Source organism: Calidris pugnax, unplaced genomic scaffold (assembly GCF_001431845.1).
Source record: "Calidris pugnax isolate Ruff unplaced genomic scaffold, ASM143184v1 scaffold247, whole genome shotgun sequence".
Classification (NCBI taxonomy): Eukaryota; Metazoa; Chordata; class Aves; order Charadriiformes; family Scolopacidae; genus Calidris; species Calidris pugnax.
Genome location: NW_015090980.1, coordinates 13,767 through 30,214, shown reverse-complemented (window position 1 = coordinate 30,214; position 16,448 = coordinate 13,767). Strand labels below are relative to the sequence as shown.

The window sequence follows — 16,448 nt, the reverse complement described above, 5'->3', positions numbered from 1 at the left end:
GAGGTAGCATTTCAGAGGAATCATACACACACAAACGTCTGCCTTTGTAGTTTTAGTCCTCAGGTTTTTTTTCATAAATTTTAATTCCAAAATTATTTTGTGTTTTAGAATTCCAGTTCCTGTGTATCTTTGAACCCACATTTATGCCAGCTTTGTAAAAGGTTTAACAAAAGCTGCGTTCTAGCCTGCCAGTAATATATAACTGTAAAATCTGTATTATTTTAAAGCAATGTACTAAAAGAGAAGGGATCTCTTGCCAAAGTTGGTAAGATTAAGCAAACTATGTAATTAGAGGCCTGTTTTTTAGAAGAACTATGTAGACATGATGCCAAGATATGTTTGCATGAATTGCTTGTAATTCCAAAATGCAGATTTGGCTGGACAAATTATGTGACAGACAATGTGGAATTTGGAAACTGGAAAGAGCAGATTGCTTGCTTCCCCACATCATAAACAGGCTTACTAATTTGAAAAGTAGGAGATTATTTCCATTATAAGCGAACTTGGTATTTGATTTACATGCTGTTGATGCTGGGTTTTATCAGCAGACTTACTGCAAATTAAAAATTCCCTGCTTTCAGTTATAGGGTGCCTACGCGCTGCCGCCTCCACCTGCCGGCTACCTGCAGGGACAGCAGACAGCACTGAAACAGGGAGCAGCGAGGCACGGCTGGAGGGGCATCTTTCACCCGGTCCCCTCTGCGTCCCCTCTGCTTCAGGCGTGCACAGACCCTTCTCGAGAGCTGCTCTTCTAACCCACCTGCTAAAACCCACAGTGCTGGAGGTTCCCCAGATGTCCCAGGCAGCCTGTGGTCCTGTTAATGCAATTCCCCCTTCCTGCAAAGAAGCAGATCCTGCAAAGAAGAGGATCCTCCTTGATAGATAGGAAGAAAACAAGGTTTCAGCCTTCCTCACAGCAGCTTTTCACATAGCTGGGTTTTTTTTCCCCTGCTTCCCACAACTCTTCTCCAAAGCTATTCCTGTCCTCTGGACTGCATCGTTTCCCTGCGCTCTGCTGAGGTGCTGCGCCCAGAGCTGTGCAGGGACTTGCACCCGCAGCCGCCCCCGGCTGATGGAGCCTCTCCGGTCTTAGAAGAGGTTCTTGCTGGCTGCAACCACAGGGATGATTCTCTTTTCTGCAGCAGCCCCGTGTCGCTGGTGGGCCTGGCTACTGTGACTCCCGAATCCTTTCTGCAGGGCTTCTTCCCCTCTGCTCCTGTGCTTTCCATGCCGTAAGTGTGTTCCATTTCACTCTCCTTCGTTTGAATTGTGTCTTAATTTGTTGTCTAGTCACTCTGCTCCTCTCCTTTCCCAGCCCTGAAGTGAGTTTTGCTGGGCTTCTCATTTCCTACACTCCCTTCCCTTGCTTAAGAAGCTGAAGGCAGACACAGTAATGAATGTTTTGCTTTCTGTAGTGTCTAATTCCGATGAATCAGAATTAGATACATGTGAGTATCTCTCACACTATTCTCTTTTAACCAGCATTGTACCAGTTGGCAGTAAGAGTAAAATTTTTATCTAAATGTAAGCATCTGTCTGCTGCTTCTCTCTCCCCTTATTGTAACCTTCAGCTACATTTGCAGTTATCTCCCACCTTGCAGGAATCCTGGAAGAACTACAAGTTATAGGGTGCCTACGCGCTGCCGCCTCCACCTGCCGGCTACCTGCAGGGACAGCAGACAGCACTGAAGCAGGGAGCAGCGAGGCACGGCTGGAGGGGCATCTTTCACCCGGTCCCCTCTGCGTCCCCTCTGCTTCAGGCGTGCACAGACCCTTCTCGAGACCTGCTCTTCTAACCCACCTGCTAAAACCCACAGTGCTGGAGGTTCCCCAGATGTCCCAGGCAGCCTGTGGTCCTGTTAATGCAATTCCCCCTTCCTGCAAAGAAGCAGATCCTGCAAAGAAGAGGATCCTCCAAACCTTGATAGATGGGAAGAAAACAAGGTGTCAGCCGTCCTCACAGCAGCTTTTCACGTAGCTGGGTTTTTTTAACTCTGCTTCCCACAACTCCAATTCAGAACCATGTAAACTTAACCTTAATGGTTTCAATTTTCTGGTCTTCTCTCATTTCTTCCTGTTTCTCTCCTCGCCTTCCTCATTTTTCAGTAACTTACAACTTTCTGCAGAAACTGCCATTTTCTTTCATCCTTTTTGTCTGAGTTTAGCAGGCAGAGCTATCTAGCCTCTGTGACACTCCCCTTCCCCACAAGCAATTGCTTTTTTTTTTTTTTCTTCTGCTACAAAACTTCTACATTTACTAAAGGATTTTGTTCCTGGAGATGGCCTCTCTCCCCCATAAATTTATCAGTAAGTATATTTTTCCTCATTTTTTTTCCTCTTTAATTTTTCTGTTGCATTTTTGTTCATCTCTGCTTTTGTTCTTTCAGTTTGACCTATCACATCTTATGTCCTCTCTGTTTTTCTCACTACACTCCTCTTTCCTCATGTGTGTCTGCATTCTGTTTTCCCAGACAATGACTTTCTCTCCTTGTCATAGCAGTAGGGCAATGTTCTGCTTTGCCGCGTGAGACCACAATTGCCTTGCTATGGCTGATTTGATTAATAGAAAACTCAAAGGAAATAAGAAATCTGCTTATTGTTTTGCTTTAGGACAAATAGCTTACAATTTCTTCCAATACAAAATGGATATATAAATAAATGGGATGTTTCTTGCCCTAAAATATGTACCTAAATTCTGTTATGGGAACAGAGAGAGGAATTTTACTGGAGGACAGGCATGGCATTTCAGTAGAGGGTCTTGCACAAAAAAGATACTGTCCAAAAGACAGCTACTATTAATCAAACCTGAGTGCTGTTTGGAACTGTGGTATTTAATTAATTTATAAAGATTTGGGCATTCAAAAGTTAGGGTCAAAGCAAAATACTCGAATTGAGAAGTCCCGAGTGCTGAGACACTCGCACCAGCCCTCAGCCCTGCCCAGTGGTGAGGTGCCTGTAAGCACCACTGCCTTATCCCGGCCCGTGCGCCGGACCCTCCGCTGTCATTCCTCCAGTGCGGAATTTCAAAATGCAGCTGGTGTCCTGAGCTCTGTGAAACCAGAATGAAAGCACTGAGAGCTGTTGGAATGACAGAACAAGGCACTATGTACTGAGGCTTTTATTTAAATCACTCCTGACACTCAGATATTGATTTAAAATTGGACAGAATGTTTCTGTTATGTTTTACAAAGTAATGATTTAAGTCAGAATTTTAAAACTAGTAAATTAATTCAATAAAATGAGGGTATTTCAGGGGATGAATGGTGTCTGCACACAAAGGGAATAGCTGTTCAGCACTTAAGAGTTGATTAAAAACACAGTAAAACTCTCTGTGAGAATCAGTCATACCTTGGCATGACCAAACACGGTGAGCTTATGTATTTTTAATACTTTTTCAACATTGAAAAATACTGGGTTTTTTTCAGACAAATACTCTATACCCCTGAACTTGGAGGAAGCTGTAGTTATTTAAAACAGACTGGAAACAATATAGTCGGTATGAACGCCATCTAGCAGCCCAGCTCCATTGTAATGGACAAACCAGCAAGGAAGGTCGAGGCCGTGGGTGGGATCTGTTCTGTAATCCTTCTGCCAGCCCCTGCAAGGGAGAACACAGCCGTGGGTGCCTGGGAGCAGAAACAGCACTTGGACGAGGTAATCTTTCCCGAGTCTTTGCTAAGGACCTAATTACTTTTTTTTTTTTTACCTCGTTACTGTCAGTTCATTGTTTTTAACAATCATTGTGGCATCTGGTTTCTTGGGATCAGATCCAGGATGAATTTCAAGTATGGTGAAGTCAATGGGGTGGAAAAACTGTCCTAAAAATAGAAGCCAAAATTACCGTTTCAGGCATGTTGCACATACTAAAACAGAAACAAACCAAACAAACCCCAGAACATCTCCATTCCCATGCCGTTTGCCGTGTCCCCTCAGGGTTTTCAGTGGCTAAGCAAACACCAAGTTTCGTGTAAGGCTGAACATATGCCTCTGGTGTTATTTACTTGTTATAAACCAGAACTCTATGCAAATCATCTGGACCTAAGTTCCAGCTTCCCAGTACACAGTAAAATTAGATATCCTTCAGGATATCCTCACTTTGTGTCTTGTCTATTCAGATGTATTTATTACATATTCTGCAAGTCTTTAGCTCTTTTTTTTTTTTAAATCAAGTAACGCATGTGTTGATTATGCTCAGGACAAGGCTGACATCTAAGGCAATTAGATGTATCTGGGCTGGTACAAGATCCTGCTGGTGCTTTGAGTGCACTAATGAGCACAGATTTTACTTAGTGACGTTCAGAGGCAAAGCCAAAGATGATGAAAATAGCGAAGAGCTGTGTCAGTGAACTTTAACACAGTGCTATCCCCTGTCACGTGGGCTTTTGCCATTTTCTTGCTACTTGCAATTCATACCATAGCAGAATAACTTCTGCGTGGAGAAGTTCTTTAGCCTGAGGAGACTGGAGCAGGAAAGCATAAATAACATTCCTTCCTTATTCTGCTCTTTTTCTGTTTTGTTACAGCATTTCCCATGATGCATGGATCTAACCTGTGCTCCCGCTGACACCTTGGCTCGCTCTGCTCAGGCGACAAAGTGCACACTAAGGCTGAGAAGAGCAAGTTTGCAGCAGTTCATAGTTCTCCACGGTGAGTAAACTTACTGACACAACAGCAATGTTTGCTGCCCTTATCTGATTTTGTAAGTGAAAATTGGAAGTCAAGGGAAAATGGTTGCTATCTGTGTATTTTCCAACAAACCCACTACACTGGCAGAAAACAGCATTCAATGGGGTCAAAATTCTGATCCCTGAATTACCAACTTTGCCTTCTACTAGAATAAAGACTGTTGGCTAACGTGAGGAAAACCTTAGACGATACAAGGCATTCTGTGATTTTTACATATGCTGGTAAATCAAAATATACCTCAAAAGCTTCTTTTTGTACAAGGATGCTCCAACTGAGGTTTGGCAAATTTTGACTGAGCAAACCCAAATGTTTTCTCAGAGTGCTTGTACATAGGAGAAAGGTGACAGATGAAAGGAGAGATCAAACCACCCAAGAGGATGGAGGAATAGTGTAGTAAGAAAAAAAAAAAATCTGTAGGTGGGATTTAGTGAGATAAAGGGCTTTAAAGATGCCAGGGAGGACAAGGGATGCCAGTGATTTCAGCAGCAGCAGAGGAATTTAAGATAATGCACACATCTGAGCCCAGAGTATTTTGTCAGAAATCTTAATATGGCCAATCAACAGCCTCTCAGTTTCTTCCACCATCTCTGTTCAAAAGGTTTAGTACAAGATTCTGTCTACAAATTATGTAGCCTCGCAAGGAAAGACGAGCACGAAAACACTAAATGAAATCATACCTAATAATCCATGGGTCTGTTCAGACAGTTTATCACTTTCCAATGTATACAGTCCTAGGAAATCTTGGTGGAGAGGATGTTTCTTCCATACTTGATGCAAAACAATAACAAATGAGGCACCGCTGCCCATTTTGAGCACTAGGTTCTTTTTCCTATTAATTATCAAAGTTAAACTGAGGAAAAAAGAAAAACTTGAGTTAGGGCATTGCACTTCCCAGAGTTAACAGCAATGAGAAGAAGGTTGTTCAACGAACAACCATGGCTTTATAAATTGCTCAGTGTTTTTTAAACTAAGGTTTTGCTGCATAGTTTGGTCCATGTGAATCTCTGTGTGTTCACAGATGGTCCAAGACTCACACTAAATTATGCTGTAAAAGGCTGCCTGGTCTTTAAACTTTTCAGCAAGATGTTTCTACCAAAACTCATCCTCCAACAATGCAATTAATCACAGATAGGTTAGTGATGTGTAGGTACAGCACCTCATGCTCAGTGATAAAAACATTACTGATAAAACCAACACTTCCTTGCCCAGATGCTACCTGACAGTTCTGCCTTTTGTTTTTCGGAAAAGGCAACTCCCAAACTGTCTCGGTTAGTGCTGGGATAAAGATTTGCCTCTGATGGTGTGAGTGATATCATCAATGTGACTGTCATAGTAAAAAAACAAGTATGCTCTAAGAGTAAGAGTTTTGCTCCAGTGCTCTGTCTGTTACAGTGCCTTGTTTTGAGAAGGCAGTGGTTTTGGTCCAGGTACACAATGAAAATGCAAATGAGGAGGAGATGCTGCCTGTTCCTTTTGCACAGGTAGAAATGATTCTGTCATAGATAAATCTCATGAAAAATATACCTGCTGACTGGGCAAAATGTACCTGTGCTATAGATATCACAATTTCCATTTCTTAAAATGGAGATTGTTTACAGCACGTTATTGTGTCTGTTTGAAAGTTTAGATGTTATGTCTAAAGTTACTCTTTAAGTATTTGCAAGACACTGTTGCCTTAAGCACAACACCAAATCTAGTTTTACCTTAGTCATAGTAATAGAAAATCAGGGAAAATTCTTCACTCATTTACTCCAAGCAGAGGCATTTATGAATACTCATTCAGCAGTTACACAACAAAGCAGAGAGCAGAATCCATCAGGACTTGAATCAGTTTCTTATATATATTCAGACAACCTATCTTAAAATTATATTATTTTATCAACACTAAACAAAGTGTAGAAACTAATAAAGGAGCCCGGTGTTCCTTCTGTAAGCCTTACCCTTCTTGTTGCAAGGTGACTGAGTCCAGCCAGGTGAAACCTGTTTGTTCATTGCCATTCTGAAGTGTGATCTTCTCAGGAGTTACTGTCAGTTTTAAATCCAGGTGCTTATTTGCAATGCCAAGTTTTCCAAAATATGTATTTTGGATCTTTGCATCGTTATTTACAATCTTATCACCAATGAGTTCTCCATTGATTGTGATGCCTAATATAAAAGGAAACATCAAGTTTTGGTTTATAGATAGGACGTAATCAACTGATGTCAAGGAGCATAATGGAAATTTAACAACTCAAGGAAACAAAGAAGAGTTGAAAAACAGATCAGAATTGCTTGTGTCTGTTTATGCCAAAGTACAATAAAGCTCTGGGGACTGCTGTGTGGATTTCCACAAAGACAACAATCACTTTATAGAGAAAAGTTAAATATTTCCTGGAGCACAAAGAGTCTGTGGTGGGCACAAAAGGCTGTGTGCCATCGGTCTCTCTTTACCAGGCATTCCATGCCATACCTGGCAACCCAAGGATTATTTCATTGCTTGTACTACTACTCACTGAGACAAGTTATGGATCTCAGCTCTCCATGGTGGCTTTCAAACAAAGTTTAAAAGTTCATTTTGCTCTAAGAAGTGAAAACACAGCCATGGGAGGAGTACCCTATCACAACTACAGTAACTCCTACTAACTTTACTGGGAAAAAAGCTTACACAGTATAAAAGAGAGAAATAGCCTTTAAACATAAGACATTTTGCTACAAATATCCTGATTTACTTTATTTTAAAAAATTAAGAACTCACCTGTAACTGGGTCTTTAATTAAATTCAACACAGCACCTGGGTTTTCATTGATATTGAAACAAATGGCATCATCTTTCTGTGGCACCGATATAATGAAGTGTGGATCTCCATCAACTGTAAAGGCAAATCAGTGGTATTTGCATAGTGATACACAGGTTCAGTGTCCTGCATGACCACGTAACGTTGTGGCAATGGAATTGCTGATGCTGGGGACCAGCAGGAACTGGTTCCTGCACAAAATGTATGCCCAGCTTAGTCCAGCCCATCCTCCAAAGGAGTGGTGGGGTCTCAGGGATGCTGCTGCCATCTCCCCAAAGTGAATGACGTCCTTTTTCCCCTCATCTTTCCCAAGTACATGATACATATCCTTTGTCTCTTGACCACTGCAAAATTTGGCACATGGATTGGAGGTTCAGGAGGGCCATGGAAGTATTACTGAGGGCAGGAAGGCCACTTGAATAGAGACTAGTAAGTTATCAACACGAAGTCTCGCAACGGGGAGGACTGAGAACATGGCCATAAATAATCTCAGTGACTTGATCTTTAAAAAACATTTAGAGATGTATAAATTAAAATACTAGCCCCTTGGAAATGAAAAATGGCTGCTTTTGTGGGAAGGAATTACCTAAAAGGCTCATAAGAATTGTGCATTTTAGTCTTAAATACCCTCTCTTCTGTTCTTCTTCTAAGCAGACACTACTCAAAGTACTCACCGCTAGTGTACCATGTGGGGTGTGCGTTATATAGGTAAGAGACTTGTGGAGCTGTAGAGTGTAAATTTAAAAAAAAAAAAAGTTAGGAAAAACTCCCATCAAAGCAGAATATTTACACACTATCTGCCCAGTACATGTAAAATGTCAGGAAGTTAATATGCTGGGTAAATTGCTAATTCCGTCCTAGTTTTTAAGGCATACAGTCCATGGAATGACAGTTTGTGCCCCTTTTGAATCAAGCAAAGCTTCACGATTGAGATAGCTTTCACTTGTCATCTAAATTCCTTTGAGGGTTTCCACAAGCCCAAGTAACGTATCTGTAGGACACAAATGTCTCAGACTTAAGGATTAAGCTATCAGCAAGTGAACACAACATCATCCGTTGACAGCCTTTGAGGTTTTGACATTTGTTTTCTTCCAGAATGAAGCTAAGTCTTTTCAATGAAGACTTGAGAAAACTTGACAGAGATTGAGAAAGGGAACTGAGACTCATCTCCAGAGCAAAAACTTAAATCTAACTCTGCCATTTTTGGGATTGCCCAGCAATCTGGAGGGTCAGTTGCTGTCTCTCTCTTGAATAAAGTATAAGTAAGTAACTGAGCATATTAATTTAGCCTGAGATGCTGACATCATAGTCCCTGGCTTTGTAAAGTTCCAAAGGAGATGCAAATGCAAGTCTATTCTCTGCTCTTGGGAAACAGCTTTCAGGAAAAAATGGTGGTTTGATGAACTGGCATTTACTCCTTAAGAGCTATTTAGCTCAAACTTTTCCATCTGGTATTGTTCAACCTTTAAGTGTGTTTTTAGCAGCGAGCAACATTTTAGCAGTGAGCAGAATTTGGTAGTATTTGTTAAAATTCAGTTGTAAACCCAGAAAAGGCAGTTTCTATCGCTCCAGTAATTTCAGTTGTCTGAACCTATTTCCTTTGACAGATGCTGCTTCATTCAGAAACTTAAGCTAATGACTTACCCGGCATAACAGCTGTGCCAGCCTGTGCTGTGAATGAAACAAAATGTTATTTTAGAGGCTAGAAAGAATGAAAAACAATCTCTCCCACTTCTTTCCACCAAAACCAACTCCAAAATCTTGTAATTATGTGTAAATTTCTAAATGTTTAAAGAAAAACTCAGTCAAAGGAGTTAATTTAGTACTGCAACACAGCAAATGTCATGAGCAGGCAGAAAGCACTCCCTACTTTTTAGTAAAAACATTACTTCTCCACAGGCAGGTGGTTTGCTCTGTAAGGGGCTGGGACAACCTGTTCTCCGACTTCTCTGCGCTGTCATGTTGTAAACTGTGCTACTGGGAACTCAGTAAGATTTACTCACCTGCTTCCTTCCACCTTTTCCTAGTCTTCTACTCTTTCTACATCTGAAGCTATGGAGCTATGGTGTCTGAAGAAGTGGCAGTCACAGCACGAGTGAAGCCATCTCTGCATGAGAGACTCTGCTACACACAGGTACCTGGGAGCAAACACTAACCCCGCAAAGCAGCTGACTCCTACTAGGTCTGAATTTGGTGATGGTGGGATGCTGCAATTATCAGAGATAGGAGGAACCACACTGAAAATGGTATTTCCAATTTTTTTCCAGCTGAAAAGTTTTTAATCTGGTTATAACACAGTCTTGATTTGTTCACCAAGAATTTTGTGAAACTGTTGCATCCTAGATCAAGTAAGTGATGCAGGAAATCTATCTCTAACGGTTAAAAATATTAAGTAAATTTAATAAGAAATGTACATACCTTCAGCTGTCACCACGGGCAGGTAAGAAGTAAAAGGAAGAAAAAGAGAAATTCACAGTTTCAGTTGTATGGTTAAACAGAAAGGATTCTCTCCCTGTTAAAACACATTCTAAGAAAACGAATTAAAAACTGTTTGACAATTCAACCAGGTATCTTCAGTATTTTACAATTCCATTTTTTCCCAGTGATGCAACTCAGTATTTGTAGATCAAACAGAAACATGCTAAAAGTAAAAAGCTGTTATGTGGGGCAGCAAAACTGCAATTAATTATGCATATGACAAGAGAACTGTCAGTAATTGTTTTATTGTTATTCTGTTTTCACGTTGCCAAATGTTCCTTATTGGTTTTACTCCCTTGCAGTTTTCAAGGCATTTGCATCGTTCTGTTAACACTGACTGGATGGTTCAGGAATCCTATTTGTGAATCCAGATTCTAGGGTGTGTACAAATTATGTTCTTACAGAGCAGCAGTGTTTTGAGTATTTTCTGCTATTACAGCTCTATACTTTCTATATACAAAGAGGATTTACTTGGAAAGAGGTTCAGAAAAGGGCCTTTGTACTACAAGTACCTGGAAAGGGAAAGCAAAGAGCTGAAGATCACTCTGAGTGGATGCTACTTCTGTCAGATGTTTACGTAAGTTTTTCCAGCTTATGGAGTCCAGCTGTAAACTTTAAAGTCATCGTGCTGAATAGTGACTTGAATGTTAAATTAAGAATGAAGTGGTTTTATGTCAGTGTCATTATGACGGTTACAAAAAACAATGCAAAAATTTTATCAGCAGAATACCTGAAGAATTATTCAGAATTGAAGGCACTTAGCAATTAATTAGTCCTGTTGAAGGAAAAAGCCACTAACCTCCAGTAAGCATCTCTGTTATGCTCAAATGTCTTAAGTTACTGTGCCAAATTCAGGAGATAAAGTTTTTCATCTAGAAGCCAGCAGAGAGCCCGCACAGAGCCTGGGAGGAACTTTTAGGGACACTAAGCAAAAGTTTGGGGAAAAAATAATGAATGCTTATAGAAGAGATTGAAAAGCCCTACAGGAGGTTTGTCAGACCTGTTGAAGGAGGGAGAGATGAGGATGGCCTGAGCAACACAGACAGATGAGGATAGGGTGGCTTTGGGGTACATGGGTGGGTAGCATTTGCCTTATTTTGCTGAAGAGGTTTCACACAAGTTGAACAAAGAGGCTGAACTGTACCAAAGCACAGTGTTTTACTGAGCAAGGAGTTAATAATTAGCCCAAGTATCAGAGGAGTTGAGAACAAATTTTGTGCTCTCAATGTAACTGCTTCTCTTTCTGCAATATATTTGAATACTGTGTTTTACAGAGTATGCAGGTTATATCCTGCATAAGGAAGATCTCTTACTTTTCCCCTTTCATGTAGAAATGTGTCACTATATCTACTCCTAAGCTGAAGAATGTAGAAAAATAAAAGAGAAAGTGATGTGAACTAAACTGAATCTAGCTGGATTACTAAATCAGAAATGCTTGTTGGGTTTGGGTTTGTTGGGTTTTTTTATGTAATAGTTTATATATTCAGCTTAAAATACATTTATTTTGAATTTACAGTATTTTGCCTGTATGATTTAGTAATGAAGGATGGTTTGATGGAAATGAGCTTTACAATGGAAAAGTAATTTTGCATAAACCGTACACAAGGTTTGGAAAGTAGATTTTTCAGATACATGTTTAAACTTGTGCCCACACAAAACCCTTCCTTTAGGGGAAAATCAAAGGAAAACTTGGCTTCTCAAATAAAGTAAAATTGTGAAAATGTCCATACCTTCAATGGGTTTATCAGCAATTCCATCTTGATTGTCATTTTCTTCTGGCTTTGTTACCACCATGGATGTCAGTGGTGTTACAAACTTGTATTTTAGTGAGAGATCCAGGGCCTCGGCTGTAAGATTCTCCTTTTCTTCTCCAGTAGCTGCAATACTGAATACAGGTAGAGACTTCCTGGCATCACTGATTGCTAAATTACTCACTGAGCTCTGGATTAAATATTTTTCTCTAAAATGAAGTCATTTCTCTGCAGCTAATTTACCAATAAGGAATATTTGTTACAGTCTAAGAGCACTTCTGAGTCCACTGGCTATCTAAGAAAAAGGCAAAACTGTGCTTTATATTTGCAATAATTTAAAGTTGTTTAATTTGCAACCTGAAATGGGAATTCTGAGGTTGGGGAGGAGAATATGTTGGGGGATTTTCCTTACTGTTTTTTACGCTTTCCCATTGACATTTCAGTGTGATGTGAATTTGAGCTTCACATCCTAGAAGTTGCACCAGTCAAATGGCTTAACGGGTTCATAGCAAAGATGTTATTCTAGATATAATTACCGTTTTTCCAGGAGTTGTTCAATGGTGAAATAAGCCCAGAGCCTTTCAATGTACTCTCCAAATATGTATTCTTTTTCTTGGAAAGCTTTAGCTGTTTGCTCAGCATCTTGTTTGGTAGTATATGACAGGGCATCGTTTGCCTGTTAGGAGTAAGGAAACTGCTCTGCATCATAAGTAGCCAGGGAATTCCAGAACCTCCCAAAATCAAGTCCTTCACATCTGAAAATCTTACTAAATTGAAAAAGAGTCTGGTCCTACACAGCACTTGCCCAGGAAATTGTCAGTGTTGTATCAGGATCTTTGTTCCATTGCTTCTGTGAAGGTTCATAGTGTATGCTATAGGATATCCTGCAGTTTCCAAATTCACCTGGCATTTTTGTTCATTAGAGTTTGGGTACTCAGGATTTAAAGAACATTGATGCCAATTTTCATTCAGGAACCTTTTCAAGCAGATATGCTGGCTAACTGACTAATGACACATTATTTGTATTTGAAATATACCTAATTTCATATAGTATATTTAATAATAGTAATATTTAGTGCATGGTGTATATATGGTGCATTTAGTTTCTCACACACGCAGTAACACATCCTGTCACTGAGGTAAAGAAAGACCAGTAAATATTTTACATATTGCCAGCTTTGAACATGCAGACATTTTGTGTATCTTATTTAAGTCAAAGAAATCCATACTTACACCTTCACCTCTCACATCTACAGTCAAACTGTTCTGGTTGTAGTCTATAAAGCGCCCAGCCACCACAATCTCAGACCCATCATAGAAATGCTTAAAACTGTTTTTAGTTAGGTCTGATATTTCATTTTCTGGGTAATTTAATTCCACATCCGTGAGCATGGGATTTGACACCTCATCATAAAACCCCTACAGGACAGGGAAAAAAAAACCAAAAAAACCACATTAAACTAACATTGTTTCTTTAATTCGTAGGTGGACCTGGACCTACACCCAGAAATATCCTGCCATTTCAGCAATGAAAACTAAAAGCGTATTCTAGAATAAACATTTAAATATTCAGTTAAATCTCAGAGTACAAATCTATAAATAATGGAAATGAGAAAGGGCATACTTCATTCTCACGGAAAGAAAGGAAAAATACCTGAGAACATGCTGTGGATGATGAGTTCCATCAATGTTAATCAAGAGGGACCCCAAGCTCCCCTCCATTTGATAGAACTGACAACATAAGCCAAAGGAGACTAGGTATTTGATTTTGGCAGAGCTTGCAATGAAATCCAGTACCTAAATTCTTTGGTGAGTTTTTTGAATGGCTGCTATTGGAATGGGAGAACTAAAAAAGATCAACTCTGTATTGCCTGTCATCTAGAGCCTTTATGCTCTGTCAGCCTTTTTTTCCCTTGACATGACATTAGCTACATGATCTGTGAGATGTGGGAGATACAATTGCAGTAGTTTTGCTGCACACAGAAGTGTCCTTCAGAACCGTGACTTGTGTCACCCTATGACAAGTTTTGAACCCTCTTCCATACTCCACACTATCTCCCTTTTACTCTCCTTCCACTTTCTGCTTATATAAGGGAAGGGGAAAATTAAATGCAGTTGATACTCTGATTACAGCAGACTCTTGAGTATCTCAGTACCAGATTACTACTTCAAAACAGGAATGTCTGTATGGTTATATGAATTAATGCGTATCTCACCTAATTTAAGTGGTGATTACGGTACCTGAAGCTGTAAAGCTGCATCAGAGTCAGGATAAATCCGACGGGCCAATCCTTTATTCTCCAGTGCCATCTTCTCCAAGAAGCTGTAGTCAACGCCATAGCCAAAACCAAGATTGTATAAGGGATATTTTCCTTCTATGGCTTTTTTTACATGTGCCTGAATGTCCTCAGTATTTGATACGCCTGCATCAAACCAGAAAAGATTTGAGTTTTCTTCATATATATATAAAATTACCACAAAATGAAATGTGGCTGGTCATGTTCAGATCTCTTAGGAGGCATTATCAAAAACTTGTTTTAATAGTATGGTGCTGTCATAGTAACACTTAAATAATGAAAACATCTGGAAGTCAAAGATGGAGGCCAATTTTAACTGAGCGGTTTTTTAGTAGCTAATTCACTCTTATTATTCCATCCAACGCAAACTCACCTACGTTTGGTTGGCCATCTGTTAACGTGATAATTATAGAAGCGCTTCTCTTGGGCACAAGGTTTCCTTCGTGAGCAGCATTCAGCATATCAATTCCCCTCATTATACCACCGTGTAAATTCGTCACTGCAAGGCAGGCATAGAAATTAGGTTCCAGCACAGACAGTCAAAGTAAAGGGCCATTTTTTCCTCTGCAATCTGATGAGATCTCATAAAATATGAAAATGAAAGATTTGGGTTTGCAAGCAGGGGGATGCTTAGACAGAAAAGTACTTGGACTTCAAAAACATAAGGAAAAGTAGATGTCACGTTCTCAGTAAATCTAAACTTTAGGAGTGTCTCATCAGTAATAAAATAAATTTTAAAAAAAGCTGTAGCATTGTGTTCACAGACTGAATTGATAAATTAACTTAAGCAATGACCTATTGGCAAGTCCAGTAAAGTACTTACTGCCTTCAGTGTCAATGCCCTGAACAAACTTCCTTGCTTCATCCAAATTCTCAGGAGTGGCCTTGATTAATGTTTCTCTCCAGGTATGTACTTCACTACCAAACAGTATGAAATTGAAGAAGTCATCTTCTTTGATGTCATCTAAGATTTTTAGAAGTGCTTCTCTTGTCTATAAGACAAAGAGATTTAAATGTATGGTTCAACATTCACCAAAATAGGTGCTTACAAATTTCACGAGTCATCTCTCAGCATTTGGGTATTTTTAACTTTTACACAGTGTGTATTTCAGAGTAACTCCAGTGAAGTCAGCCAGTTGCAATCACATCTGGTAAATCCTTGCAGCCAAGAGGAAAGTCAGGTCTCCATCATGGACCGTTGCTGACACTGCGGGAAGCTGGGACCGCAAGGTGAGAGCGATGGGAAACGGGTGGCTCTAGGTTGGTGGAGAAGCTCATATGCAAGCAAGCACAGATATTTTGATGCAGCACCAAAACCTGAAAATTCTGAGCATTAGCTCAGAATGAGGAGTCCTCACTATAAGAAGAGCTGCTGCTTCCCAGGGGATACAGAATGAACAATATAGAGAATGCACAAAGTGCTGCATGAACATTTTAATTTTGGAACTGTCCAGTGCACATGACAGAGCTCTCAGGAAATGTTGATATTAAGAGTTTTGAACTAGTAACGTTTACATGTTGAAGAGGGTACAGCAGAGGGCTACAAAGATGATGAGGGGCCTGGAACATCTCTCTTCTGAGGAAAGGCTGAGGGACTTGGGTCTTTTTAGTCTGGAGAAGAGAAGGCTGAGGGGGGATCTGATCAACGCCTATAAATACTTAAAGGATGGGTGTCAAGAGGACAGGGCCAGTCTTTTTTCAGTGGTGCCCAATAATAGAACAAGAGGAAATGGGCACAAACTTGTACATAAGAAGTTCCATCTAAAGACGAGGAGGAACTTTTTCACTTTGAGGGTGGCAGAGCCCTGGAACAGGCTGTCCAGAGAGGTGGTGGAGTCTCTGTCTCTGGAGACATTCAAAACCCACCTGGACACATTGCTTTGCAATCTCCTTTAGGAGGCCCTGCTTTGGCAGGGGGTTGGACTAGATGATCTCCAGAGGTCCCTTCCAACCATGTATCATTCTGTGATAAGCAAGTAAATATAACCTAAATGTATAGAATTTTGTTCTACAGTAAAACTTCAAACCAGTACTTATGGTACCGAGCATTAGAGAGGTCACAGGATAAAACCACTTGGTATAGCTTAAGCAGCACATATGCACTATAAGCCACCACGTCCCTTCCATCACAACAGAGGCTTTTCTGTTTGGACTTTATAGTAATGTCATAACTCACCTGCACTATTTCTCTTCCAGCCATTGAGCCACTAATATCTATTACAAAAATAACATTCTTGGGCAACTTTGGAAGATTTGTTGGTGCAAAGAAGTGTACAAAGTAGCCATTGACAATCTGAAAAATAAAATTTAAACAAACAAACCAAAAAACCCACAAAAATTTTGTATATTATAAAGATAGAATGGATAAAGACAAAATTACTTCCATTTAGTGTCTAGCTTGTAAGTGGATTAATAGGTTTTAATGGCCCTGACCAGTCTCACCTCTCTCCATCAGCCCAGGAG

At 40.1% G+C, this 16,448-nt stretch overlaps 1 protein-coding gene across 1 annotated transcript; it reads right to left on the bottom strand.

Moving 5' to 3' along the window:
• Nucleotides 1–3,102: 3,102 nt before the first annotated feature.
• LOC106894708 (inter-alpha-trypsin inhibitor heavy chain H3-like) lies at nucleotides 3,103–16,308 on the bottom strand (the record flags this gene model as incomplete). Its single annotated transcript, XM_014953549.1, has 15 exons — nucleotides 3,103–3,598; nucleotides 3,707–3,818; nucleotides 5,364–5,536; nucleotides 6,627–6,831; nucleotides 7,421–7,534; nucleotides 8,134–8,184; nucleotides 9,104–9,130; nucleotides 9,878–9,883; nucleotides 11,668–11,822; nucleotides 12,225–12,364; nucleotides 12,922–13,107; nucleotides 13,930–14,111; nucleotides 14,359–14,484; nucleotides 14,809–14,977; nucleotides 16,162–16,308. Coding segments are annotated over 15 exons (1,923 nt in total), but the record flags the coding sequence as incomplete, so codon positions are not given.
• Nucleotides 16,309–16,448: the final 140 nt, after the last annotated feature.